Consider the following 27,952-nt stretch of genomic DNA (forward strand, 5'->3'; position numbering starts at 1 on the left):
GGGGGGGAGTGTGTCAAATACACATATTCAGCAAGCTATAGGAGTCATGAATATTTTTGAAGGGAAATCTACACATGTAATTGTGCTTTCTCTCTTTCATTCCTTCATGGCTGGAAATTCAGTTTTAAGGTGTTTTGGGGTCCCCTTGTCCAAGAGGGATTCAGTTAGTAGAGGCTTTAGGATTTTATTTTTAGTTTACAGCTCTTCAGCTCCATCACACACACTTCAACCAATGAAAAGATTCAGACCTCCAACAGGTAAAATAGGATATAATTTGTTTCTCCTTTCCCTCCTAAATGAAAAGCTGTTAGATGATTAGCTAATTAGCTACAGAAAGACTGGCAAGCAGCTGTTTGTTCTGCATAAAGGAAATGTGATTTCCAGAGAATACATTATAAGCTTCAACCCCTGATAGACATCTTAAATTCATTTCCATGAAATTCACCCTCTGTGTGAACCTGTTAAAAATCCTCCTTCCCTTTTCCTCCAGGTCAGAGGTAACTTTCCTCTAGTTGCAGAGTGTAGTGACAAGAGGGGTTACTGAAAATGTGCACGTTGAACCAATAGCAGATACGTGTTTAAGAATAAATTGGCAAATTTTTGCTTCCTACCTCCCTAAATATTAACTTAGAAAGGCAACCCAAAACTACAAGGTTATTTAGTTATGTTAACTCTCAAATTATAGACCTTGAGTAAGTAAAAAACAGATCCCACCCCTTTTTCCAAGTTTGCTTTCCAGAATAACCTAATGTGGGAATCATATATTCCAAATGATTACAAAAATTTACATAAAAATATTATAAATGGGTGAAATCATCTGATAGAGCACATGCCCTGTCTCTAGATACAGCCAATAATCACTTCTGGGCAAAGACTATCATGTAGGCCTGCTATTGCCAGATCTTCCATTTTTTTCAAGAAAAGCCAAAAATGAAGATTGTCATGTGAAATCTGTCAAATTTATTAATCAACGTTGGCTCAGCTGGGCATGGTGGCTCACGCCTGTAATCCCACCACTTTGGGAGGCTGAGGCAGGATATCATTTGAGTCAGGCGTTCGAGACCAGCCTAGGTGACATAGCAAGACCTTATCTGTACAAAAAATAAAAAAATTAGCCAGGCACGGTGGTGCACGCCTGTCGTCCCAGGTACTTGGGAGGCTGAGGTGGGAGGATCGCTTGAGCCCAGGAGTTCAAGGCTGCAGTGAACTATGATTGTACCACTGCTCCAGCCTGGGTGATACAGCAAGACTCTATCTCTAAAAATTAAAAAAAAATACTGGCTCAATTAAAAAAATGGTACAGGCAAAACAAAGTACGTAGGTAGGTAATCTATCTGTAGGTAACTCATCCATAATCTCTGGCCTAATGACCCAACTATTCTGTAGCCTCAAGGCTAAGAGAACCAAAGAGTTGAAAAATTAAATCTTATATAAGCATCAAGCCAGGTTGCCCACATTTCTCCCATTAGCAGTCTGAAATCTGCTGCGCCTCTAAAATCAAAGTCTCTTGTGGTTCAGTATGCAGAGGCTGAAAAGCTAATAACTATTCAAAGAATATCCTGGCTCTTCCTCTAAAAGGTGAAGCATCAGACACATTTCATTCTTGTCTGGGATGGTCTGTGGACTTAACTATCCAGTCTGACCATGACCATTCCAGCTGGTGGTTACCTTGGCTTCTCTAACCACCAAACCATGGCCTTTGATCATGTTCAGTTTTGGTCCACCCCACTTCCAGAGACTAACATAAGCTTTAGCAACTAGGCACAAGCTTGCATGCATACACATTAATCCCTCTATAATTAAAAATACCAGATAATAGTTTGCTGATCAATAAACAAAGTATTTATTCAGCACCCATGTGCCAAGCACTGTGCTAGGCACTGTGGTGGATACAAAAATTAAGACATAGTCCCTGCCCTTAAGGAGCTTACATTCTCATGAGGGAGACAAGACTAATATACATGTACCAGCTAGGAACAGTACAAGACAATATATAATTTGGTGTAAGAGTATGTCATACAGACTTGAAGCTTTATAGGGGTTCAAAGAAGACGGACAATGAAATAGACCTTAAAGTCAAGATTTCTTGAGGAGTCAGGAACAAACAGGCCTTGAAGGACTGAAGAGACTTAAACTGAGGTTCCTGTTAGGTATTAATAGAAGTGAGAGTAAGGTTCAGAAGAACAAAAAGTGTGCATTTGATATGGGAGCTTACCAAGAAGTCCCTGTGGATTTCTGAGCAGAGAAGTGACTTGATCATATGAGGTTCAATAGCTCAGCAAACTTACAAAATGTGTAAGTACCTTAGGGACACCCTGCAGAACACAGAAAATAATGGCAGGATCATAACGATACAAGTGGAACTAACCTGTCAAAGGAAAACACAGCCACAACATAAAAAACACTGGCAGGATAGATGACAACAATTCTAGAAAGCCCATTACCCAACATGGCAATAGCTCCACTATTTCCTAATTTTCAGAGGCCCCAGGGACAGAGAGAGGGTTTCATTACCAAGCTCCAGGACCGGGTGCCCTGCTTTGAGAGACTACACAAGAGGTATGAAAGATATTAGGATGTACAAAAGTGACACAGAAAAAGAACAAGTGGAAGAGAAACAAATAGAAATCTATAGTGAAAAAAAACACACCAAAACATACATAAAATGTGTCTCCTAGGGAGATGAAATTTGCATGTCCATTTATTTTTAAATGAACGTATTTCCGTAACAAAAAAACCTATGCCTTAATCTGGTGTGCTTTTCAGTATTACTGGTAGAATCCAGGAATCCCTCGTAAGGTTAGTTGGTTACAAAATTTCATGTATCAAATCTTGCTTTAAATTGACTTGTATTATGAAAAGAAAGTATGTTCTTGAATAATCAAGATTGAGAGGTAAACTGGGGAAGGACTTTTCCTTATGTCCAGGCAAGCACAGGTATCCTGTCAAGCAACACAAGGATTGGGATGGTGGTAGTGGGACTGGCCAAACTGGTAAGAGGTGATTGAAATTATCACTGTCAGGACACAGTGTAGTCACACACAGCATGGCACCCTGCCACTGGGAATTTACATGCTATAAAATCAGATAAACCAAAATCCCGTAACTGAGTGCCTTTAGGCTATACATTCAAAATGTTTTCTGCTCTACCCAATCATTAATATGTACAGATATTCCCTACTAAAATGAACAGTCAGTTCATAGATTTTAGGATTAAAATTTTACCACAAAAATTCCATTAATTGGATAACTCAACGTTAATTCAGGAATCCTCAGCACCAGATTGTATGGGGAAAAAAGTTAACTCGGGGAGAACAAATAAAACTAGAGAAACTCATTCAAGCCCAGAAACAGTTTAAAAAAAAAACACAAGGTTCTAATGAAAAGTCACTGATAAAGCTTTCTTGAAGAAAACAAGATATGATAAAACATAAGAATCCCATAAGGATTATATACTCTGGCATTTAAATTTTAAAAAGATTTCTTAATTGTTTAGGGAAAAAAAACAATCCCATTGACCCAAGTTCCATAAAATCACAACATATATATTCAAATAGCAACATGTAAAATACTTAAATTCCATCTCTATGTAATTCCATTTAGATTTAAAGACATAAAATACATTTCACCTCAAAAACAATCTGAAAATTCCCATTTAGGATGTTTATAATGTTTAAGCTTATGTTGATCTTTCCGAGGAAAATCTCACACTCTAGAAAGCTACTCCTTAACCAAGGTTGAACTACTACTGACAATCCAGTTTTGGGAAGGGGTCCTGTTTATGAACGCTAATTGAAATCACCTGTTTCCTAGAGGCGCCCTTTTCACTTTTCTGGGGTCTCTGAGTTACCTAAGCACTGTGAACACAAACCTGAGAACCAAGACAGACTGCATATTTCAGGCAATATTTATGGAACCACAGGCAGCAAGTGCCTATTTCTGTGGACCCTAATTCTACCTGATTGGAAAGGTAACCCAAGTACCTGGTTCTGAAAAGGTTCTTCGCTTTTCATGAAGCAAATGACAAATGTTAACCAGCCAAAGATCCATGAGGAATATATGCCCAACTGATACCTGTTCATCTAGCACCAAATCAACATTATAACTTGTTTTCCAGGTCAAATGAAAATCTTCCTGTAGTTTTCCAAAAATGTGGTCATTACCAGTCTTTCCCTGGATATTTCTTAATGGAGAAATGTAAGCAAAGTAAGTAAGATGCCACATGAGCTTTTTGTTTACAGCTGATTTTCCTATTACCAAATTCCTGCTGCTGCAAGAACCACCCACCCCCTTGCCACCCCCACAACGTGAAGTTCTACAAAATCCAGATGGAGAACAAACAATCTGGATGACAGAAGTAAATTGTCTTCCTATTGAAGCTTGCATTTTGAATTAGTAAAATGTATATAGCTATAGTATAACAGCCACATATTTCCAATCTTGAAATGAAATTCAGTCGAAAGCTGTGAAGACACAGGAAGGGCAGGCATGTAAACTGATGAGCTTGAGACCTATGCAGGAGAGCTAGAATACATTATAATTTAAAAGATCACACACAAAAGCTTTAATATAGTGAGAGAGAGATGGAATTCAGTTTTATTTTGTCCTCTCTGAAACTTCCATTTACACCATGGCCTCGTCTATCAAAAAAGAAGAAGAAAAAGCCCTGCCTATACCATAGTATTCAAGTATTCATGTACTTGTTAAAGGTGGCAGGATATTTGTTTCTCCAGTTTTTTGGCTCCAAGAGATTACACTTTCAGTACCAGTGTAGTGAGGAACCACTGGCGAACTGCTGGAAATGTCTTCTGGATTAGTCAGTGTACCATTTCATAAAGTGCTTCTGGAGTTAAAATCTGTCAAGCCATCAAAAGTGTCCACACTTTTGCAAAAAAGGATAAAAGAATCCCAGTGGGTATTTCATGGAGTCCTTCTCAGTGGGATCCCATTATTGGCAATGCTGCTTTAACCTCCGAGGCGCTGGCCCTCACCCCAGTCAAAGCCTCCTGGCCGCTCTTCAGGGAGTGGATTGTAATTTGGATCCTCATCTGGTGTATCAAAAATAGCTTTCCTAAAAGACAAGTGACAGATATAATTTAGTCCCAGAGTCATCTTAGGACCTAAGTACTGCAAGGTCAGTTCAACTCCCACAGGGTCTCCACCAATGGATAAACATTACATTTCCCTGCCAATTAAGCAGTTATCATGTCTTAAAAGTAGCCATAATTATTCAACATTTACATTAGCTTTTACCTTCTTTACTAATTTTTACTACAAAAGTAATCCATGTTAATTGTAGAGCAAAAAGGAAATATAGATGAGCAAACTATCCTAAATCCCCAGAGATAACTACTCTTGATGTTTTAATTATTCTTTTGGAACTTTAGCATATGTAATTTTACAAAAGTTAGATCACAATACTTGTGTTTTGTAACCTGACTTTCATTTAATTTATCATGAATGTTTCCCCATAACCAAGGTATCAGCCAAGTGTCCATCGACAGATGAATGCATAAACAAAATACGGTATATACATATAATGGAATATTATTCACCTTAAAAAGGGAGGAAATTCAGACATATGCTACAACATGGATTAGCCTTGAGGACATATGCTAACTGAAATAAGCCTGTAACAAAAGGACATAAACTATATGACTCCACTTATATGAGGTATGAAGGGTAGTCAAATTCAAAGAGAAGTCAAATTCATAGTGACAAAATAGAATGGTGATTGCCAAGGGCTAGGGGTCAGGACAATGGGGAGTTGTTTAATGAGAACAGACTTTCAGTTTTGCAAGAAGAAAAGGGTTCTATGGATGGTGGTGATGGTAGTATAACAATATGAACGTACTTAATGTCACTGAATTGCATATTTAAAAATGGTTAAGAGGGTAAATTTATGTGAAGTGTTATTTCACCCCAATTAAAATTTTAAAAATTTAACAAGCTTTCCCAAGAAAAATTACCACAGAGCATAGGAAGGGGTAGTAAATATCCAAAACACTTTTTAAATACTATTATATAGTAATTCAAAATCTCATTAAGGAAACAAACCATTAAAACAGCATCCTCTATCTGCTCTTATGTTTCTAACTGTAATTGCCTACAGTTGATAAAATTAGAAATGTATCTGAAAACTTCTAATCTATACTGGAGTCAGAAAAAGTATTTCAAAATGAGCTTTTAAAATTCTTAAAAATTAACAGTAAAAACAAACACACTAATAGAAAAGCGAGTGAAGGGCTGAACAGGTAATTCAAAAAGGAAATCCAAGTGTTCAGGAAACATGAAACTGTTTGCTCTCGCAATAAAGGAAATTATATCAAAAACCGAGATACCTTCTACTTGCCAAACATTTGATGGGGCAGAACAAAGTAGGTGTCCATGTGGGGGAAGACAGCCTTAGTGGCCCAGAGCAGGATGGGGGTAGGGGGTGTAGCCTGGTACAGGGAGTCAAGAGCCCAATCGGGTCATGAACATAGGAAGGTGGCCTAATGAGGATGGCAGCCTGAGCATGACAAGGGCATTGCATAAGATGGCAGCCTAGTCTGGGGCATCTGAGGGTGAGAGAGAACAAGGCACCCACGTGGGGGAAGTGGGTGATGCCAGACTGGTTACACATGGGAGCTAATCAAGTAAGTACCTATAATAATGATAACTGGAATCAGGTTTTTTACTGTCAGTGGAAAGGATAGATGGAAAAAGGGTGGTATATTCATACAATGGAATACTACTTAGCAATAAAAAGTAACAAATTCTGATATATGTAACAACATAGATAAATTTCAAAAACATGAAGGAAAGAAGCTTTATATAAGAGTTTGATTATACTATATGATTCCACTTATAAATCTGTAGAACATGCAAAATTCATCTATGGTGGAACAAAATCAAAATAGCAATTGTTTGTTGGGGGACAGGGGTAATGATTGACAGGGAAGGGACATCAGGGTACTTTTTGGTTGATGGTAATTTTGTCTTGACAGTTACACAGGTTTGTGCATTTGTAAAAACTCATTATTTGACACACCTATGATTTGTGTATTTTGTTGTATATAAATAAATATTAAACTCTAGTTAATGATATATGCATGAAGTACACAGGAAATTAAGTATACATATAATGGTACATAAATTTTGATGGAGGGATAGGTGTGCAAAAATAGTAAAATATAATTATAGAATCTATGTAGTAAGTAAATGAAATTTGCCGTACATTTTTTTTCTGGTTTTTTGTAAGTATGGAAATTTTCATAATAAAACACTGAAGGAAAAATATATAAAGCAAAAAAACTTGAATAAACCAGGTGGGGCTGTACTGGAATTGGGAGTATCAGTATAAACCCATGTTTTAAAAAATATTTGGACAAATGAAGTTCCACTAAAAAAAATACAGAGATCTAAAAATATAGATGTATATATACAGTTATTCGTACATATAATTCTATTGCTCTGTTCAGTGAAAGGATCAGGAAATAGTGCTACTCCAATAGCAATGAATACATTTAGCACTCAGATCTTGGCTTCTAAATACCATTCTTTACTAAAAAGGAATCAGTCTCCTTGAAGAAATAGATGATTCTAGAACTGAATCAAGGAGAGGACAAGATGAGCCTGGTTTATCTTAATGGGCCAGAAAACAATAAATTGCTAAAAAACAAAAAAACGATGGGGACATGTTGAAAAGGACTTAGAAGACAGTTTGAGGGGTTTCCCATTGGCTAAATCTGAGACAATATGAATATCAAAATAAATAATGATAATAAGGGATTATGATCCATGAATAAAATATGAAACCATGAATCCACAAAAATATAAATAAATGAACTGAATTTTGTTTTTGAGACAACATCTCACTCTGTCACCTAGGCCAGAGTGCAGTGGCATTATCACAGTTCATTGCAACTTCAAACTCCTGGGCTCAAGCAATCCTCCTACCTCAGCCTCTTGAGTAGCTGGGACTACAGAAGCATACCACTGACCAGCTAATTTTTCTATTTGTTTTTGTAGAGATGGGGTCTCCCCCTTGCTCAGGCTGGTCTCAAATTCCTGGCCTCAAGAAATTCTCCTGCCTTGGGCTCTCAAAGTGCTAGGATTTCAGGCATGAGCCCACAGTCCCAGCCCCGAATTGAAATTTGAAAAGGAAAAGGATATTTACATAGCCTCAAAGCACCTTTCCACAAAACACTTAATTACAAAAGAAAAAAAGGGTAATTTTATAGTAGAGAAGCTTGGCAGACACCTTAAGTAATCAAAGTCATTACCACTACTATGACAAATATAACAAATTGAAATACTGTGCCGGCCGGGCGCAGTGGCTCATGCCTGTAATCCTAGCACTCTGTCTGGGAGGCCGAGGCGGGTGAATCGTTTGAGCTCAAGAGTTCGAGACCAGCCTGAGCAAGAGCGAGACTCCATCTCTACTAAAAATAGAAAGAAATTGGCCAAACAACTAAAATACATACCAAAAAAAAATTAGCCAGGCATGGTGGCGCATGCCTGTAGTCCCAGCTACTCGGGAGGCTGAGGCAGAATGATCACTTGAGCCCAGGAGTTTGAGGTTGCTGTGAACTAGGCTGACACCACGGCACTCTAGCCCGGGCAACAAAGTGAGACTCTGTCTCAAAACAAAAAAAAAAAAAAAAAAAGAAATACTGTGCTAAGAGGCTGCAGTTAGAAGAATGCAGTGTCACTTGTCTGATATTCCAGCCAAAAATGCAAACCCGGAACCTAAATATGAGGGAACATTAGACAAACTCATATTAAGAGACATTCTGAAAAATGGGCCCATGATCCTCAAAAATATCAATGTCATGAAAGTTAAGACTGAACAGGTGTTCCAAACTGAAGGAGACTAAAGAAACATGACAACAAAATATAACACCTGAATCTGAACTGGATTCTTTTGCTATAAAGAATATTATCAAAGACAACTACCAAAACTAGAATTGGGGCTGAGTACTAATGTTTACTTCCTGACTTTGACTCTGTAGAAGAATATCCTTGTTTATAGAAAATATACATTAAAAGGGCTCAGGGGTCATTAGATTCACAATTTACTTTCTAATACCTAAGGGGAAAAAGTCCTTTGTACTGTATTTGTAGTTTCCTATAAATCCAAAATAATTTCAAATTAAAAAAAAATCATAAAAAACAATGAGACACTATCTTATAGCTATCAAACTAGGAAAGGGTAAATAAAATACCTCCCTTGTTTGATGAGGGCATGGAGAGATGACACTTACACATTGTTAGTAGAAATGTAAACTTGAACATTACCAAACACCTGTTTTGTAGGTGTTTTGGTAATAAACAAAATAGCAATTTCACTTCTAGGAATTTATCCTTTCAAAATAATTACAGATATGTGCAGTGATTTAGCTACAAGGTTTTTCACCTCTCCAATTATAGAAGGGAAAAGCAAGAACTAATGTCAATGTCCACCAATAAAGGACAACTGACATAATAAAATTATGCTATACTCATACCATAGAATATCATGTAGCTGTTACAATTTTATAAGACATTTATGATGGAAAATGATTATGAAGTTTAAAAAGGTTATGAAATAGCTATTTTTATTTATTTATTTATTTTTTTAGAGACAGGGTGTCACTATGTTGCCCAGGCTGGAGTGCAGTGCTATTCATAGGCACAATCATAGTGCATTACAGCCTCAAAGTCCCGGCCTCAAGCAATCATTCTGCCTTAGCCTCCTGAATATAGCTTGGACTACAGGCCCGGTGCACACCACCACACTCAGCTAATTTTTTTAATTTTTTGTATAGATGGGGGCTGGTCTGAAACGCCTGGCCTCAAGTGATCCTCCTGCTTTGACTTTCCAAAGTACTGGGATTATAGGCATGAGCCACCGAGCTGGCCAGGCTCAGTATTTTTTAAAAGTAAACAAACAGCAAAAGATTGAAGAATACATATCACAAAGTTAACAATGCTAACAACTGCTATATTTAAATGGTGGGATTATGGATAATTTTACTTTTTTCTTTTTGCTTAACTATTCTACAACATACATTTTATAACAAAAACATTTTATTCCTCAAATGTCCTTTAAATAAGGACTTATTTAAAATCATATGACTGGGCAGTGGAACAGCTACACCTGGTTTCTAGTCCAAAGCTATTTCTACTCTACTTCACTGCTTATCTCAACCACCTCTTTGGCAGGCCATAAATTCCACCGTTAGAAATTTTCATCAGTTTTGCCCATTTTGCCACCCAACCTCTCCAAACTTGGACAACAGTTTTTATAATACCAGCAGGCCTCTTCTGGGATGATTACCAGTTCTAGCAGTCATCTGGGATGATTACCAAGTCACACCCATGACATCCTGAGCCTGTTAATCTCACTCTTGCCACAACCCCAGCACTGTCTGCTCCTATTCAATCCCAGTGCTCCTCAACTGCAGCCAGATTGCTCAATCTGCAAATATTTACTGATCTGAACTGTGTATACGAGGAGCTGTGGGAGCCCCAAGAAAACACAGATCATGGACCCTGTTCTGGTTTGTCTGTAAGGAACACATGACCTGTTGTTAAATACTCACAAAATAGATGGTGTTTTCAGAATTCTTATTCCACCAGGCTGATTGGGAAACACATCTTCCAAGAAAAAATATATGTGTCCAACTGCAATCCCTAGAGTCACCCAGAAAGAAAGGATGAAGGACAGGATTAAGATTTCTATTGCAGGTGAACCTACCAACATAAATTGCTTATATTTAGGATAAATGTCAGTATAATTATTAGATATTAGTGAATATTTAGTCTTTGAGATGTTACTAAAATACAATCCTACAATAGGCACATATGAAGGCCAGACAGAATAAACGTGAAAAATAGTGACAAAATAAATTTATAGGTAAAATAATAGGAAAAGTAGTGACAAGGCTCTTACCCAAGAGGTCCACAATGATTGAGTTCCCCAACAATAAGGAAAACCCCATGAGCACCCAGGGCAGAAAGGGGGCCTGGAAGTTGAGAAGGCCGAAGAAGTTCATGCGGACATATGGGTTCCTTCGGCTCCACACGTAGACGAGCATTATCGTAAAGGCCTGGCCCAAGAAAACCAAGCTCACAAACAAACCGAAAAGCTAGCAGATGGCATTAAGGAAAATATCAACATTAAAAGCATAATAGGGAAAACTTAGCAACAGAACTAAAGATTGTGTTCTAACAAAAGTTTGAATTGGAAAGGTCAGTATGTTACATCTTTAGAATAGACAGAAAAAAGCCTAAAAAATAATTACCTAGAGCAATCAGGCAAAAACTCACTGAGGCTAAATTATCTGGATTACAGTTACTTCTAACTCATATTCTGCTTTAGTGAAGTTCTTGCCTCTTTGGAAAATGTTTTTTTTTAATTCCATGGTCAATAATTACATTAAAGCTCATTCACCATTAGCACCTTTACAGAGGTGAATAAAGCCAGCTGGAACAAGACTATCTCTCTGACAGTACTACCTCCTAGTCTGTTGTATAGATCAAAATTATTTTTTAAAAATAATTTACTAGTCTTGATAGTGACCAAATAAATGTTTTACTAACTTAGTTTAAAAGAGAAGTACACTCATTAATAATGATATAACTGAGATGCTTAATAGTAACCCACCTGGGTTAAAAGTTCCTCTGACTTGCTCAGTGTAGAAAAGTTTCCTGTCCAACCTCTAGGCTTGAAAAGCTGTCATAGAAAGTGTGCTGTAAAATAAATGGTAGTGCCCTGAAGCTAAAATCTGGAGGTCTACTTTTTATCTGTTTGTTCAGAATATCTAGTGAGTCATGGGAGACAGAGGAAAAGCTTTAGGAAGAGATAGGGTGTCCTTTAACATTTTACTGTATTTGTTCTATTTATTGAAGGATACAGTCATTAAGAATCCACCAAAAAGGAACATAAATACAAAGTCTGCTGTCCGACCTCGGAAAGAGCCTTCTTCTAGCATTCGACAGTAACGATATCTTAAGTTCCAAGTTAAGAAAATGTTAAGCACACAAATATGAAGAAAGTAAAATCTAATGTTATCACTTTAAGCCCACTTGGACTCCACATTATTAAGAAGTCAAGCCTTCCTTTCTAGAAGAATGTTTGAGTGGTAATGTGATTACTCTACTTCTACCAGGCATTTCAGGCAAGGTCAAAATCAGTACCATATATTACAGACTGTCCCTTGTTCGGGAATGAATCCTGATGCTGCATAAAAATGCTTCTAGACACCTACTAAACCTTTTCAAATTTCTATTGTCTTTTCCACGCTCAGTCAAAGCTTAATCTGTACCATCTTTGTTTCTCCATGACCTAACTTTAATACCCCTGTCAATAAAGATGAATTAAAAAAAAACTTTATTAGAAACTTACCAGAATGATATACTATATAGGAGACACAGGAATCCCGTCATGCCTACAAGGTCCTCTGTCCACTGCAGATGAGCTGAACTATAACTCTCCTCTTAATCCAGAGGGTGGGGGTGGAGGAGGAATGCCCTGCTCAGTTGGCCAGAGCATGACTCTTCCTCTCTTTCAACAAACCAGAACACAGCAAGCCTGGCAGACATAGCACTGTCTTTTCACCCAGTAGAACCAGTACCAAGATCCAAGGAGATCTCAAGTTCTCCATCTCATGAAGCCACTCCCAAACCCATGCCAAAAACCTATTAATTGAATTATCACTGTATTCAGGCTGTTTTATCACTTTGTACCTGCTGATGTTATTTTGGAAGCATGCCTCAATGAAATCACTTCTCTCCTCCCTTGGTCAGATTTGTAAGCAACTTAAGGGCAGAAAGATATCTTCTTATAGTTAAAACCTCCCATCTGAACAAACAGGGTCCCACAAACACTTTCGAAACATTACTGTCTAACTACTCTACGTACCACTGACCCAGAAGTTGCAGCTAAGATGGTACCAAAAATAAATAGCAGGATTAATAGTTTCAACTTAATATTGTACTTAAGTAAATCTAAAGTTTTGATGCTGACCCCACTTAATAAAGGATACAGAAAAATCATGTTAAATAAAAAATTGAATCCAACTGGCCCAAAAAATAAGAAATTGGTGATTAACCTCCATATCTGTTAAAAAAAATTTCAGAGAAAGATGGATTAAGTAAAACATATTACTAGGAAACATTTCCATATTAAGACAAAAGAGACTATGATGGTTGAAAGACCTTGGACACAGAGATATTTTGTTCTGAACCAAAACCTGGGGCACACAATCTGATACTGGATTTCTGTGCTGCTTTTAGTTGAAAGTCTGAAAGATATCATTTGGACCATGAAATTTATAAAAATAGGACAGAAAATTTGAAATTGTTATTGTCTTTTAAAAAGCCCACATCAGACAGTCAGGTAAATTATAGAAAAAGTTTGATGGAAAGACTAGTTTAATTTCCAGAAAACAGCACTTTCATATATGGAGTATCACAATATAATGAATAGTCTTGAGATACCAGAGAAAAACTTCAGGGACATAAATATAAATTGCCAAGAAGTGGTTCTACATTAGGCAGTCAAAAACATCCAGAGGAAAGAAAATTCTCATGCAAATACTCAAGTTCTAGTCTGCACAAATGGCCAGCCAACTCCCTACAACAACTAATGCTCTAATAATTAGAGTCTAATCTAATCGGGAGATACAAGGACACTCATTTCCTTGTTGGAAACTCTGATACACCCTTCCCTACCTGATCCATCCACACCCACAAAAACTACTCACAATGGTAGAGTACTTAACATTTTAAAGTATTTTAACATAGTCTGCTATCTCCTGTGATCAAAAAAATCCTGTGAGACAAGCAGGCCGGTACTACCTCATTTCACAGATAAGGAAACTAAAAGAATTAAATAACCTTAAAATGGCTTGCCCAAGGCCCCGTAGCTTGTAGATGGAGACTCTGATCTCAAGTCTAGAACCCCTAACTCCAAATGCAGATGCACAATGTCATCAAGAGTTTAACCCCAGGCAAAGGTAAACCAAGCAAGCCAGTAGAAAGCAAGGCTCGGACAGAGCTACAGCTCCCAGCAAAGGCCATGTGACCACTGAAAGACGAAGATAGTGACAGGGATGACAGGACTGCTTTATGCATTAAATTCTTGAGAACTGGTAACTACTAAAGTTGAAACAATTCAGTTCTTCGTAATAACTGTATCTCAGATTTTAAAGTCCTTATCCTAATGAGGAGACAAGCATGTAAATAAGTGCAAGTAAGGGTGAGAGATGCTCTAAAACAAAGGAGGATGAATACGAGAAGGCTACACAAAAGCTGCGTTTTGAAAGGCAGGCTAGAGTTCAGTGGGCATAAAGTGAATGAAACACATTTGAGACAGAGAGAACAGCATGTGTAGAAGCAGAGTTAATCAGCTTTTGGGTCCCTCCCTCCACTCCAACTATAGCCTGTATAATCATCCTGGAACAGCAAAATACATCTTTCTTTTAGCATTTTTATCACTGGAAAGGACTATTTCTCACTGGAAAGGACCATCTCTCATTGTAATCTAATAAACCAGCATGTTGTTTTAGATGTTGATCTCTTAGAGTTTTGTTAGTACGCTCTGATCCCTGGAAGCTGGATCAACTTAAAAGCACTAATGAAACTGAGCTTCTGAACTGGACCACAGTGATAACACCAAGGTGGTGGGTGCACCTTTGTCCTAATGGACAAAATTAGGCCATCATGTGAGACTGTCTCCTCCCTAGGCAGCTAGGTCAGTCTGGTCAGTCTCCTCTTAGACTACAACATTGTACTCTAGACCAAAGATACCCTAATAAAGGACCTGGACACATCAAAACCACGCAACGAACTTTAAAAATACAGCACAGATTCTTCATTTCTACCCCTGTGGATTCTGATTTGGTACATGAAGAGGAGCTTGAGAATCTCTTAAAAGTTCCCTAAGTGATTCTGAAGCCCAACCAGGCTGCAGAATCACCGCTTTACACCCTAACAATAAGACTTATAATCAAAGGTCCCCATTGGATTCTTTCTTGGAACAGTATATGGCAAGATTTGCTACTAAACAGTAAGAAAAATAAGAAATGGAAGCATTAACCATGACTGTGATGGACCACTTACTTGAAAGTGTTTAAAGATTAATTCAGGATTGAAGTACAACTGAAAAGGTGTGATCAATTCCAACTGCTGAAATAGAAAAAGAGCTTCTTAAAGCAAATCAATCAAGAAACAAAATTTCAACATTTACGACAAAGGATTATTAGTAGGTCTAGCAATTCCCAAGTGTCAGTCACTTACGTCTGATTTCCTTTAAGCCTTTTTAGGCCACTCGAAGAGGCTGGTAAAGAATTCTCAAGAATTGGTACAATTCTTTGTACCCTCAATATCTAACACAAAATAAGTTTGTTTTATGTTGCAATAGTTGAGGCTGACATGAACGCATGGGAGACAAACAGGTGGTATTTTAGACACAGGACAAGTAAGAACAGCTGCTACGAAATCTGCCCATTACATGGGCACCACCCAAAACAGCCGTGTGAAACAACACGATTCACTTGAAATACCAGAGAATCGAGACCCTGCCACTCTTAGGGCTGGGTGCTCCTAGCCAGCCCCTTATTATTTACACTCCCTCTTTATCTTAAGCCGTTTCCCTTTCGACAATTTCCAGCTTGCTTTCCTCAATACTTAAGTTTCTTCACTAAATGGACCTTCCTCCTACCAGCTACCACAGTAAAACCTGGCATTGTCAGAGGTCTCGGACACGTTTCTTAGGTGGGCGGCTCCCGCAGCCCAGACCCGCTATAGGTCCGGCCTTCATTTCTTAGAAACTGACCTGACTCCTCAGAAAGCAGCACTCCCTTTTCTGGTCACTGGATAAGCATTCTCGGCGCTACCTTGAACCCCAGAGTAAGCCTTGTACGCAGCCACCCACCCCTGGGACCAGCCCCTCTGGGCCTCCCGGAGGCCCACACCCCAATTCCTGAAGACCCACTCATATCCAGCCTAGATAATGAGAAGGTGGCTCTGCAGCTGCTCACCACAGCGGCGGTGGTGAGGACGCAGGCGGTGGTGTAGGCGCGGCTGACCGGTGGGATCTGCAGGTACTCCAGCCGGAGGCTCTGGTACGCCATCTTCCCCACCGCCACCTGCCCCCCCTTCCCCTTCCGCCAGTAGGCCCAGGCGGTGGGGCGGGCCCGAAGCGCCTCCCCTTTTAGCCTAACCCGCTGCTGTCCAGTCAGCGTCGCGCAATCGACCAGCCACCAATCGCCAGAGCCCTAAGACAGTCACACCCGCCAATCACGAGTTGCGTCGCCGCCTCAGCCTTGCTTCTCCACCCAGCAGCGTCGGGGGAGAAGAAAGTACCGGTTCCTTCCGCCAATCCCCGCCGGCCACAGCTAGCTTTCCCGCCTGACCCCTTCCCGTCACCAGTGGGGTACCCCTTCCCTGCCCTCCAGCCAGCCAATCAGGAGCGCTATAGCATCCCGCGTTGGCTTTCGTTCGCTGAGGCACTTATCAGTCGGAATTTGGGGGAGCCAGCGGTACCGCCCATCTCTGGCAGCTAGCGGCGGTTTAAAGGAGGTGGCGGTAAGCTGGTGTGCGGTGGAATTCATCACCCTCATGGTCTCTAAGGTAAGTGCCACGGGGCTGCATTTTCTCTGAGGAGGCGCGGGAACGGTTGGGACTGGATCAGCATCATCGCGGGGGCGCCGCAGTGGCCTGTTGGGTCACTCTCTCCGGCCGGGCCGCAGGCTCGGTCGTGCAGGTCCCAGCATGCAGCGGGGCCGCACGGCCCGACGGGAGCCGCGAGGCGGCCGGAAGCTGTTTCTGCTGCGCGGCTTCTGCCATCTGTCCAGGGTTGTCGCAAGCTCTTAGGAAACTAAACTCGTCGACGTGCCTGGGCACCTCCGCGTTAAATCTGCAAATACTCGGTAAGCCGTGCTCATCTTGCCATCAGGAACTTTTTAATCTAGCAGAGAAGACGAGGCTGTAGAACTTGATCAGTCAGTGCGCGGAAAGAGGTCCTGAGGGGAACTGAAAGGAGAGAATTTATCAGAGAAGTGTGTTTCAACTGGCTCTTGAAAGATGTTTGGCCAGGGCATCCCTCCGTGAGGGACAGAAAATGGCTCGCTTTGGTTGGAGCAGAGTAGCCAAATCATAGCAGGAGAAGTTAAGAGCATCATACTTTATTGAGTGGGTTATAAGGAAGCTCTAAAAATTTTTGGAACAAGGGAGTGGCCATCATATCTGGTGGTATATAAAGAAGGACCCAAGTAAAAGGCTGGAGAGAGTGGTTTTTAAAAAGCATATAAGGTGGTCATTCACAGGAGAAATTTCTCCCAAATATCACCCTCAACAAACTGTTGATAAAACAATGCTGGTTTATTGCTTGTTGTAGTAAGGGAGAACATCACCTCAACAGAACTTTGGCAGTCTCATAGGGAAGAAAGGCAAGATAAGAATTTTTTGAGAATTAGAAGTTTAAAGCGGGTCTTTCAGAGTGGAGGCTTAATTAGAACTGGGTACAGCTTATGATACAACAGTACAGGATTGATGGAAAAGTGAGACAAGGGTTTCAGAGAATCTTAGGTTGCATATTGTTGATGCTTTCCACTGAAGAGTTGATCCATCTTTTAGGGAGTGTGTAATGAGCAATTAAGGCATTTGAACAGTGAAAATAGTCTCCCAGAATAGTAAAGTCATGCTAATGTAAACATTAGGTGGTGTGTGTGGGAGGGAATGTAGGGTAGTTTCACTTCTGTGTCCAACCTGTGTGGTGCTAGGTAGTTTTGGTTTTCAAAGAATAACCATGTAAAACAATTTTACACCTACAAAACTGGCAAAAATTAGAATGTTGAATAGTATCAAGTGTTGGCAAAGATGTGAGAAAGAAATTCCCATATACTGCAAGTAGGAGTGTAAACCAGCCTACATGTTCAGGAGAATATTTTGGCAGTATTTACTGAAATTATGATGAGTAAACTCTATGAGTAATTACTTCCCAGTGTAAATTCCCTGCAGGTCCCTAAGAAGACATCATATAGGAGGATAGTCATTATAACGTTTTTGGTAGCAAGATACTGGAAGCAAACTAGGTGTCTGTCACAAGGAGGATGGACACATTAAGTGTGGGATATGCAAGTTCTAAAATTGATGGGATACTTCAGTTAGAACCAATGAAGTAAACTTGAGTATAAAATGAAGTTATCACCAACATAAAGAAAAATGTAAACATACATAAACAAAACTATATTTTTTAAGAATATATATCTAACAAATGTTAAAGATGAATTGAAAAGGCATACATTAAAAACACTAGATTAGGTTACTACTAAAGAAGAGAGATGAAAGGTAGAAGAATAAAATAAGGGAGAACCTAGCATGGACCAAAAATAGAGTGCTATGAAATAGGAAAGATTATCAGCTCAATTATGTACATGTAAATACTTAAAAAGAAAAACATAGTGTGGTAAGTAAGGGTCAGGTGATTAAAGCCCTCATAAGCCATGTTGAAAAGAGTTTGAACTTGATCCTGGAGGCATAGGGAAGTGTTGAGGAAATAAAAATCCTGCCAACTTAGAGAATCTTCTCCACAAGACAGAAAAGAGAGCAGCTTTATTATTGAATAAGCATATCCAGATTACAATGTGTTATAGGTAATCTGTGAATGAGGTTACAAAACCAGAAAGAAATTCTACCCTATTTATATAGCCGAGCAGTTATAATCACTCTATTTTTAGCCATTACATATATAAATTCTTAAGATTAATGGCACCTTATCTTCCCATAAGAAGATTTGACTGCACCATTTGCTGCAAATTCTTAATAAAGTCCATACTAAATTCACCTGGTATTTGAAATAGCAGTTTGTTTTCACTAATTGTCTTTATCTGAAAGAATAATAAAACTTCTGTTGCTTCTCAGCCTTTTGGCTAAGATTAAATATAGGAACAATAAAACTTCTTTTATTTTTATGACAAGCATCTCAGAAAAAGATGCCTAGGATAAATTCACACAATGACAGGGAGATGTTTACCTTTAAAAGGAATGACTCCTAGACCCTTGAAAAAACATTTCAGGGTTCTAAAGCTGACAAGAGGCTAGCTCATTTCTAACTGGGATTTTGTTTCAGATGGCTAGGTTGGAAGACAAGAGAACTGAGAACATTGGCTAGGGAGTGGTCAAAGTGATAAATCATGGGACCTAAAATCAATGGGGAAAGAAATGAAGTGGGAGAGAATGAGATTAAGAAAGAGAGGGTTGCAGGGCTATAAATCTTGAAGATTAAGATATAATGTAAGTATGCAAATGAGAGTTGTTGGAAGAATAGCATAGGAGATTGTCCAAAAGTAGGAGCAGTTTGGAAGAGTAATTACAATTATCAAGAGCCAGGTGGCTAAAAGATGGAGATATAGCTCATTGAAGCTCAAGAAACTGAGAGTTTCTAGGGCATTGGGTAGATCATCTGTCTAGATTTCAAAGTTGTCTAGGATGATAAAAAAAATTCAGAAGATTGAGCTATATGCCAAAGTCTCAGAGGTGAGGGAATTGAACAATGAGAAGGGAGATAGGGAGGGTATAGAACCTCAGAGAGGTAAGGATTTGTATCCTGTTGTGGACAGTAAGGCTGGATGTGGTATCAGTTATTAAGGAACACAGACTTATTTTTTATTTGCTCCCTTGTTTGTTTGTGATGTGATTTGTTACTTTCCTCAGATTTTTTTTATCCAAATGAAATTTTTTTCTTTTTACATTTGCAGATTTTTCACAATAGAAAATAACAGCAAAATAGGCCAAGATGTCTGTTGATCCAATGACCTATGAGGCCCAGTTCTTTGGCTTCACACCACAAACGTGCATGCTTAGGATCTACATTGCATTTCAAGACTACCTATTTGAAGTGATGCAGGCTGTTGAACAGGTTATTCTGAAGAAGCTGGAAGGCATCCCAGACTGTGAGATCAGCCCAGTCCAGATTCGCAAATGCACAGAGAAGTTTCTTAGCTTCATGAAAGGACATTTTGATAACCTTTTTGGCAAAATGGAGCAGCTGTTTTTGCAGTTGATTTTGCGTATTCCCCCAAACATCTTGCTTCCTGAAGATAAATGTAAGGAGATACATCCTTATAGCGAGGAAGAATTTCAGCATCTCCAGAAAGAAATTGACCAGTTACAGGAGAAGTATAAGACTGAAGTATGTACTAAGCAGGCCCTTCTTGCAGAATTAGAAGAGCAAAAAATTGTTCAGGCCAAACTCAGACAGACATTGACTTTGTTTGATGAGCTTCAAAATGTTGGCAGAGATCATGGGACTAGTGATTTTAGGGAGAGTTTGGTGTCTCTGGTTCAGAACTCTAGAAAACTACAGAACATTAGAGACAATGTGGAAAAGGAAAGCAAAAGACTGAAAATATCTTAATTTCTAAATAGTAAAAATAAAGAGTCTGTCAAAAAGAATGATAAGGAATTTATACCAATGACTGTTCAAGTGAACTGTATATTGTATTAGATTTTCTTTATTCACTCTTTCTTGTATTCTACATCTTCCTCTTTTTTGGTCCACTCTCCTGAAGTATCCATGTACTACTTTGAACTAGTCAGAAGCATCTCTTTAGAGGCGTCTCTTAGGTGAGAAGGGATTCTTGATTCAATAACAGCTTATTTGGGGGCATGATTGAAGAAATAAGCCACGGCCATTTGTAGAGTTGTACCTTGGTCATGAGCCCTTTGTGACCTTGATTCTTTTGGCTTATTCTTTGGATGAGACCAAATGAGAAAAGGGTTAAACAGGTGCTCCTTTATTTACCAGTCATTACAGTATTGGGACAGCCAACATAGAGTGCTTTCTCTTGCCCAGTAACTTTTCTTACATGAGGGAGTTGATAACTGGTTGAAAGAAGCAAGAGCAAAAAAGACAACCTCAATCTTTGGTAAAGAAGAAAATTATTTTTCTTTCCAAAATAAATCCTTCCCATGACCAAGGCCCTGATAATGTTAAGCAGTTTACTATCTTGGAGTTCAGCACGAGAAGACCTTGGACACAAAAGGAGCAGATCTGGCATACAAAAGGAAGCTTGGAGCATACCCAATAGTGAAATTTATATTTATTGGCTGTTGGGTATTTATACCGATTTCTTTTCATACTTCTGTTAATTTTGGAATCTGCCTTTTACCTAATATTTAATTATATTATTTATTCACAGTCTTAATCATCAAATATTTAGAACTGTTGGGGAAATTTTAGCTGCATCTTGTACTTAAATTCAATGGAGTCTAATATTTCTTTTTGTAATTGGTCCATGTAAAATGTTATATATCACTCACAGAAAGGGAAGAAATAGTAATGGTTGCTCTAAAGGTATTGCTTGCCCTCCATGTCTTCTCAGAGTACAGATTTGAAGTTTCTCCTTTATATGAAGGAAGAGTAACTTAGGGTTTAATTTTAATATTTGTATTGAAATATATGTAGATTTAGAAAGCTTATGTTTGCCTGAAATATGTTTATTATCAAGAAATCATTTTTCTAATCCTATACATTAAATGTATGTGCTTTAACGGCTTTGGTTTTTCATTTTCTTCTGCTATCTGTAATGTAATGGTGTGTTCTTTCCTCAGTATGACTTTTTACCCAGATGAAAACGTTCTATTCACATTTGTAGCTTATTCAAAGTCTACTTTAGTGGGTTGAATGGTGATCCCTCAAAAGATATGTCCATGTCTGTAACATGTGAATGTTGCCTTATTTGGAAAAAGGGTCTTTGCAGGTGTAATTAAGTTAAGGATCTGGATATAAGGAGCTCAGGAATTCAAGACCAGCCTGAGCAAGAGTGAGACTCCATCTCTACACAAAATGGAAAAATTAGCCAGGCATGGTGGTACGTGCCTGTAGTCCCAGCTACTTGGGAGGCTGAGGCAGAAGGATCACTTGAGCCCAGGAGTTTGAGGCAGTGAGCTATGATGATGCCACTGCACTTTAGCCCGTTAACAAGAGGGAGACTGTGTGAAACAAAACAATGCAAAAGCACTAAGCCTGCCACATGGTAAGTTCTGTTATTAACAAAGTAAGCTCTGTGAAGTCAAAGGTGGCGTCTATTTTGCTGATCACTGTCTGCATGCTTGGAACCTAATAGGCAATGACACAGTTAAAAAATTAATCCATTCTCCCAATATCAGGTTCCACTGTCTCCCACAACTTAAACTTACAGCTGTCCCAAGATACTCAGAAACTACCACTTCACTGCCTCTATACCCACCACTGACAACGCAATATATAATAGGACAATTGGCTCTACCTTCATCCTTTGTGATCTGCTGAGAGTCAGTTTATCACATGACTGATATTTTTCACCTGCCTAGCATCCATGGCACTTCAGTTTTCCTCTGGGAAAGTCTTTCTTACACTATTTTCATGTGATTGCCTATTAAAATACCTCTTCTGTCTTTTGGCCAAAGGTGGGCATGTAACCCCAGACAGGCCAGTAAGACTCTCTGTTATTTGATTCTTGAGCAACAAGGTGCAAGGACCAAAAATGGGCCCGTTTGTTTTTATGATCAAACGCTGAAAATGCTGTCCATTAATACCGAGTGGACAGGTAAAAGCTTGATATTTTGGACAAGGGAACTTCTAATTGGAATGCCAGAAACTGGAGGACAGTTAAGAGCTCAATGTAAGGAAGCAGTACCTATGAAATTAGGTGGGCAGTGGAGGGATTATATGAATACTTAAAACTATATGAGGAAAACTGGCCGACTCAGACACATCACAATGCTAAAGGGACACATACGTGGGTGATGTGAGAGTAGCAGAGATTTAATACTGGTTAGAAAATGCAGGCCAAACCATTGGAGCTCTATGAAACCAGAAATTTCAAAACTGAGTATCAGGTATGAAGAAAAGTAATTGGCTGACGGGAAAGAATATGGCGGTATGGGAAGAAAGTGAGTTTTGGGGCTGGAGTGAGCTTAAAATTGAGGATAGCAGCAATGAGGTGAATGTTAAGGAAGGCTGGGTTACAATATTGAGGAGACAGTAATCACATTTTTGGGGAACACTGCAATGAATCCTGAAATAAGGGGATCAAATGGGGCTGGATATTTATGAGAATATCAAAGCCAGTGTTAAGATTGTAGAGGCCATAGGCTCTAATAGGAGCATAGCCATGGGAACGAGATATTGGAATTTGGGGTAGAAAATGAAAGCCCACATTTGGTAGCACAAAAAGGGTCACAATATTGTGGAACAATATATCCAATGTTGAGGAACAGGGAACTGATTTTGAGAATAGGGAGAGGAGCCTATTATCGGGATTAGCTGAGGGAAAGATATTAAGTAGTCATTGAAGGACTGTATAATGAGAGATAATAGGGAATGTGTGGGTGGGAAAAAATGAGATCAAATGTTTGGGGAGCACTAGGCCATATATTGGGATTCAGTGGGTAGTCAATACTAAGAGATAGTAGAGGATCCAGTATCCAAGATCGAAAGTTGGAAAATAGTGAGATACATATTGTGGTACCTTGGAGATGTAAATAGTGCCACTGATTGCTGGGGAGAATTATTGTAGTAAGCTGTGGCTATAAAGCATAGGCTGACATTGGGGAACAGTGGAGGTCATACTTGTGGCACTGAAATAAGGTATAGAGGGGCAAGATATCAAGGCATATAGTGATGTGGGATTATGAAGTCAGAACTCAAAAACAGCAAGGCCCCGATGTTGGAAAACACTGAATTTATGAAGACCCAGGCTTGGTGAATCGGGCTGAATTTCAGAGCTTAGTCAGGCAACTGTACTGAGCCAGAAGTGTCTTGATAATGGAGGCAAGGGGGGACCCAATACTGAGGGGCCATAGGAAATGCCACACTGGGATAGTGTCAGACCTGCTGCCAGGGGATGGTGGAACCAGATACTGCTGTACGGACCTGATATGGACAAAGATGTCACTGAGGGGTCTGTATTGCTATTTAGTGGAGGGAGATGCTGTATCTTAAAGTGGAGGGATGTAGTGAGGATCATGGGGTTACGTTTGGAGCAGACTGGGACAAGTTTGGCAGAGCCCGCTGCCTAGGTGGAAATTAATGGGGAGATGAATATAGAGGAGACAGAAAAAGAGGTGATTTATTCCATCACAGGTACCACAATTACAGACATTTCCAAGTAAAGTATAAGCAGTATAACAGGGCTGCATTTTGACACTTAACATTCATGAGTAAACAGAGATGGCAGGTGGGTGAATAACCTGCCAAGGTGGGGTCTGGTATTGAGTCTGAGATGACAAACCCCATGGGGTCGGGGGGCTTTCCAGCACAGACTTTTGCCAATGACAAACCCCTCAGCCCCTTAGTCTTGGGTCCCACAGTTCCAGAAAAGCTATGGGCCAAAATGAAGCCATCCCAGAGTCCCCAAGGACAGTCTTCTCGTGAACCCGAACTAGGATTCCTAGAGTCTCATCCTGCGGAGCTGGCGAGCTTGGGGCCTGGGTCCAAGCGGGTCTGCAGCCATAGGTCCCACGACGTCCCAGACACATCCTGAACGTGGCCTCCCGGTAGGCCAGCTCCTCTGGCTACGGATCTCGGCTCTGCCCAGAAGCGACAGCAAAGTCTAAGGCAGAAAAACGCACCGTACATTCAGCCTGAACCCCTGGGGGCGCACCAATATACGCAGGCAAACGCCACTCACCGTGACCTGGGGCTGCACGCTCCTGTCCTTCTCCCTCGGCCGGCACCAACTCTGGGACACAGCTGGCTCCTCCTGGGGGCGATGGATGCAGCATCACAGGGCTCCGGCCCAGCCTGGGCCAGGGCGCCGACCCTCCCCGCCTGTCCCCCTCTGGAAGGCCCCAGGCCCGGGTCTGGCTTATTCCTTAAAAAACAGAAGATTGGGCGCGCTTTGCGCTCCCCAAACACAAAACGGTGAGTTCCCTGGGCGTGTCTCCACGTCACAAAGTAATAGGCTCCAGGGACATTATCCTAATTATAAACGGGATTCAATCGCACCACGGAATTCTAAACGTTGGAGGCTGACTGTGCCCCCGCCCCCAACTGCAGGTACAAATAGCACCCTTATTTCATTGCTGGCAACTACTTTGAACCTTCCTACCGGTGGACATTTAGAGAGTGACAACAGAGGGGATAATAGAATGAAAGACGCAGTGACAACAGAGAAGGAAAGAAACAAGCATGGAAAGCTAGATGAAGGGTGTGCAGCGCTTCTCCAAAACACAAAATGCGGAGCCCTTTTTTTCCCTTTCCCTCCGCGCTTGGCCCTGCGCCCACCCCGTCCCGCCTTGGCCACTCAGGCAAGCTGTAAGTGGATATAGGTAAAGATGCAGGAGGTGATGGAGAAGGCGATGGCCGCGTAGATGAAGATGGAGAGGTGCGGAAAATGGTCGAGATAGCAGCCCCCGTCCAGTGGAGGTTCCTCCTCCGTGGGCGGGGGACGCGCGGCGGCCTTCGGGGGCTGCCCTGCCCGGCCACCCTGCGCCCTCCCGCCGGCGCGCCCACCGGCCTTCCTGCCCGCCGCAGACGCCGACTTGGGCGCGCGGGCGGCGGGGGGTTCTTCGGGGGGAGGCTTGTCAAACAGGCCCTCGGACTCGGGGTCGGGGTCCGGGCGAATCTGCTCGGGACCCCAGGCTTTGCGCTGAAGGAGTCCGTCAGCCATGGGCGTAGAGCGCGGGCAAGGAGCTCAGCTGGGTCTGGGAGATCAGGTCCAGGCCGGGTCCGAACGCTGCGGGCGGCGGCTGTATTTCTACCAGCTGGGGTGGGGGCGGTGGAGGGCGGAGTTAGCGGGGCGGGGGCCTCTGCAGGGTCCGCAGGCCTCTCAGCTGAGGCGCCGCTCCCCCCGGCTCCTCCTTCCGCCCCCAGCCTGTTGCAGAGGTTGGCTCTCCGGGTTCCAGCTCCCAGCCTGCGGCTCCCAAGTCTGCGCAGCAAGGTCTGGCTCCATGGCAACCAGACCGGCGGCACGCGGGGGAGGAAGCACCAGCCCCCCGCTGGGACCCCGGGGCCAGAAAGGGGGCTTGATACGCAAGAAGCTGAAATGCTGACGAACGCCCAGGCTCCCGGCTGTGTGGGAGCTTCCCCGGGGCTTTATGTTTATTTTTTAAAAAGATGTTTATTGTGGGGTCATTTTTCAAATTTTTAATTTTAATGCACGAAAAACTAACACATAATCTTTGTGGAAAACTTGAAAATTAGAAAACAGTGTAGGCAAAAGCAATTAACGAAATAAATCCTCTCACAATCCCCAGGTCCAGAGATAGCACGGCTAAAGAGTTGGTGCATTTCTCTGCCTCCCTCTTTTTTTTTTTTTTTTTTTTTTTTTTTTTGAGACAGAGTCTCGCTCTGTTGCCCGGGCTAGAGTGAGTGCCGTGGCATCAGCCTGGCTCACAGCAACCTCAGACTCCTGGGCTTAAGCGATCCTACTGCCGCAGCCTCCCGAGTAGCTGGGACTACAGGCATGCGCCACCATGCCCGGCTAATTTTTTGTATATATATTTTTAGTTGGCCAGATAATTTCTTTCTATCTTTAGTAGAGACGGGGTCTCACTCTTGCTCAGGCTGGTCTCGAACTCCTGACCTTGAGCAATCCACCCGCCTCGGCCTCCCAGAGCTAGGATTACAGGCGTGAGCCACCGCGCCCGGCCATGCCTCCCTCTTTCTCACTCTCTCCATCTCCATCTGTATCTACACATCCTGTTTTCTCTTCTTGCTCTTCACCCATAAAAGCAGCTTTCCAGGCTTTTGAGCATCTCACCTATGATTAGAAATAAATCCTTTCAAAGACCCGCCTGACCTGGGCCCGTTTCTCAGACTTCCCCTCTGTCCCTTTGGTCCACTTAGGCTCCTCTTGGCATCCACCAGGCTCTCTCTGGTTTCAGCTGGTACCGACACAGACTGCTGGGCACCAGCGTCTCCTGGCACCTCTGCTGCCCCCGAGGTTCCAAGACTAGTTGGTGTTCCCTCCTGGAATGGGGGGAGAAAAATCACCTGGATTTATTTGGGTCCCAGTGGGTTGGAGGGATCCACTGGGCAGGCACTGTCAGTTCAGTAGATCCAACTCAAATTGCCATCAGGGAATTCATTGTCTCCTGCAACTGAAAGGCCCCAGGGGGACCAGGACCAGGGTGCTGAAACAACGTTACTAGGGTACTGTTTCTTACCATCCTACAGTGTTGCCAGGGTCTTCTTGCATGGCCAGAGCCAACCAGGTAGTGGTAGGTACTCAGATAATATTTGCTGAATGAATGATGCAGTGAATGGCTGTTACCAGCAGCAGACTCACATTCTCACAGCATAGCAACCCCAGCTTAAAAGAATTCCAGTTGACTAGGATAAGGAGAATATGGAACCCTCATATGTGCTGTTGAGAATGTCAGGTGGTGCAGCTACTATGGAAAACAGTTTGGCAGTTTCATAAAAAGTTAAGCATGCATTTACCATACGACCCAGCAATTCCACTCCTAGGCTTCTACCCAAGAGAATTGAAAACATATGTCCACATAGAGACTAGAACATGAATGTCCATAGCAGCATTATTGGTAATAGGCAAAAACTGAGAACAATCCAGATGTCCATCAAATGGATCAACAAAATGTAGTTTATCTATGTAATCGATTACTATTCAGCAGTAGTAAACTACTGATGCATGCTATAACTTGGCTGAATCTCAAAAATGTTACACTAACCGAAAAAAGCCATATGCAAAATACCACAGATTGTGTGATTCCATTTATATGAAATGTCTAGATAAGACACATCTATAGAAAGAGAAAGCAGATTGGTGGTTGCCGGGGGTGGGGTGGCAGAGCCGATTAACTGCAAACAGGTTCAAGGCAAATTTTCAGTGATAGAAATGTTCTAAAACTGGATTGTGGTCATGGTTGCACAGCTCTATACATTTGCTAAAACATTGACTTGTACACTTAAAGTAGATGACTTTCATGGCATTAAATTGCACTTCCATTAAAACTTTTAAAACTACACCAA

At 41.1% G+C, this 27,952-nt stretch overlaps 3 protein-coding genes across 5 annotated transcripts; 1 reads left to right on the forward strand and 2 right to left on the reverse strand.

Moving 5' to 3' along the window:
- Positions 1-4,568: 4,568 nt before the first annotated feature.
- Positions 4,569-16,742, reverse strand: DERL2 (derlin 2). 2 transcript variants are annotated; one of them, XM_045570001.1, is made up of 7 exons: positions 16,011-16,151; positions 15,091-15,156; positions 13,014-13,087; positions 11,883-11,976; positions 10,919-11,114; positions 10,569-10,659; positions 4,569-5,071 (listed from the first exon to the last, which is right to left on the reverse strand). In XM_045570001.1, the coding sequence occupies exons 1-7, from the start codon at positions 16,101-16,103 to the stop codon at positions 4,966-4,968; spliced, it is 720 nt and encodes a 239-aa protein (XP_045425957.1). In that variant the 5' UTR covers positions 16,104-16,151; the 3' UTR covers positions 4,569-4,965. The 2 variants fall into 2 exon arrangements, with proteins under 2 accessions (XP_045425957.1, XP_045425958.1); XM_045570002.1 differs by lacking the exons at positions 4,569-5,071; positions 10,919-11,114; positions 11,883-11,976; positions 13,014-13,087 and having other exon boundaries at positions 10,594-10,659; positions 16,011-16,742.
- Positions 16,308-21,529, forward strand: MIS12 (MIS12 kinetochore complex component). Of its 2 annotated transcripts, none has more exons than XM_045570004.1 (2): positions 16,308-16,602; positions 19,731-21,529. In XM_045570004.1, exon 2 carries the CDS (start codon positions 19,769-19,771, stop codon positions 20,387-20,389), a length of 621 nt encoding a protein of 206 aa, XP_045425960.1. In that variant the 5' UTR covers positions 16,308-16,602; positions 19,731-19,768; the 3' UTR covers positions 20,390-21,529. The 2 variants fall into 2 exon arrangements, with proteins under 2 accessions (XP_045425960.1, XP_045425959.1); XM_045570003.1 differs by lacking the exon at positions 16,308-16,602 and adding an exon at positions 16,677-16,901.
- A 3,332-nt stretch (positions 21,530-24,861) lies between these two features.
- Positions 24,862-25,678, reverse strand: LOC123650583 (formin-like protein 5). Its single transcript, XM_045569472.1, has one exon. It carries the CDS (start codon positions 25,626-25,628, stop codon positions 25,263-25,265), a length of 366 nt encoding a protein of 121 aa, XP_045425428.1. The 5' UTR covers positions 25,629-25,678; the 3' UTR covers positions 24,862-25,262.
- Positions 25,679-27,952: the final 2,274 nt, after the last annotated feature.

The sequence above is a fragment of the Lemur catta genome, chromosome 15, assembly GCF_020740605.2.
Source record: "Lemur catta isolate mLemCat1 chromosome 15, mLemCat1.pri, whole genome shotgun sequence".
In the NCBI taxonomy this organism is placed as follows: Eukaryota; Metazoa; Chordata; class Mammalia; order Primates; family Lemuridae; genus Lemur; species Lemur catta.

What these genes read in the sequence shown, in the direction of transcription:
- DERL2 (XM_045570001.1), bottom strand. Translation starts at nt 16,103, where the DNA reads ATGGCGTACCAGAGCCTCCGGCTGGAGTACCTGCAGATCCCACCGGTC. An exon ending in TCCTCACCACCGCCGCTGTG is followed by an intron (nt 15,157 to 16,010) that starts GTGAGCAGCTGC and finishes TTTCTATTTCAG; the next exon opens with CAGTTGGAATTGATCACACC. An exon ending in TTGGTGGATTCTTAATGACT is followed by an intron (nt 11,115 to 11,882) that starts GTATCCTTCAAT and finishes GCCATCTGCTAG; the next exon opens with CTTTTCGGTTTGTTTGTGAG.
- MIS12 (XM_045570004.1), top strand. Translation starts at nt 19,769, where the DNA reads ATGTCTGTTGATCCAATGACCTATGAGGCCCAGTTCTTTGGCTTCACA.
- LOC123650583 (XM_045569472.1), bottom strand. Translation starts at nt 25,628, where the DNA reads ATGGCTGACGGACTCCTTCAGCGCAAAGCCTGGGGTCCCGAGCAGATT.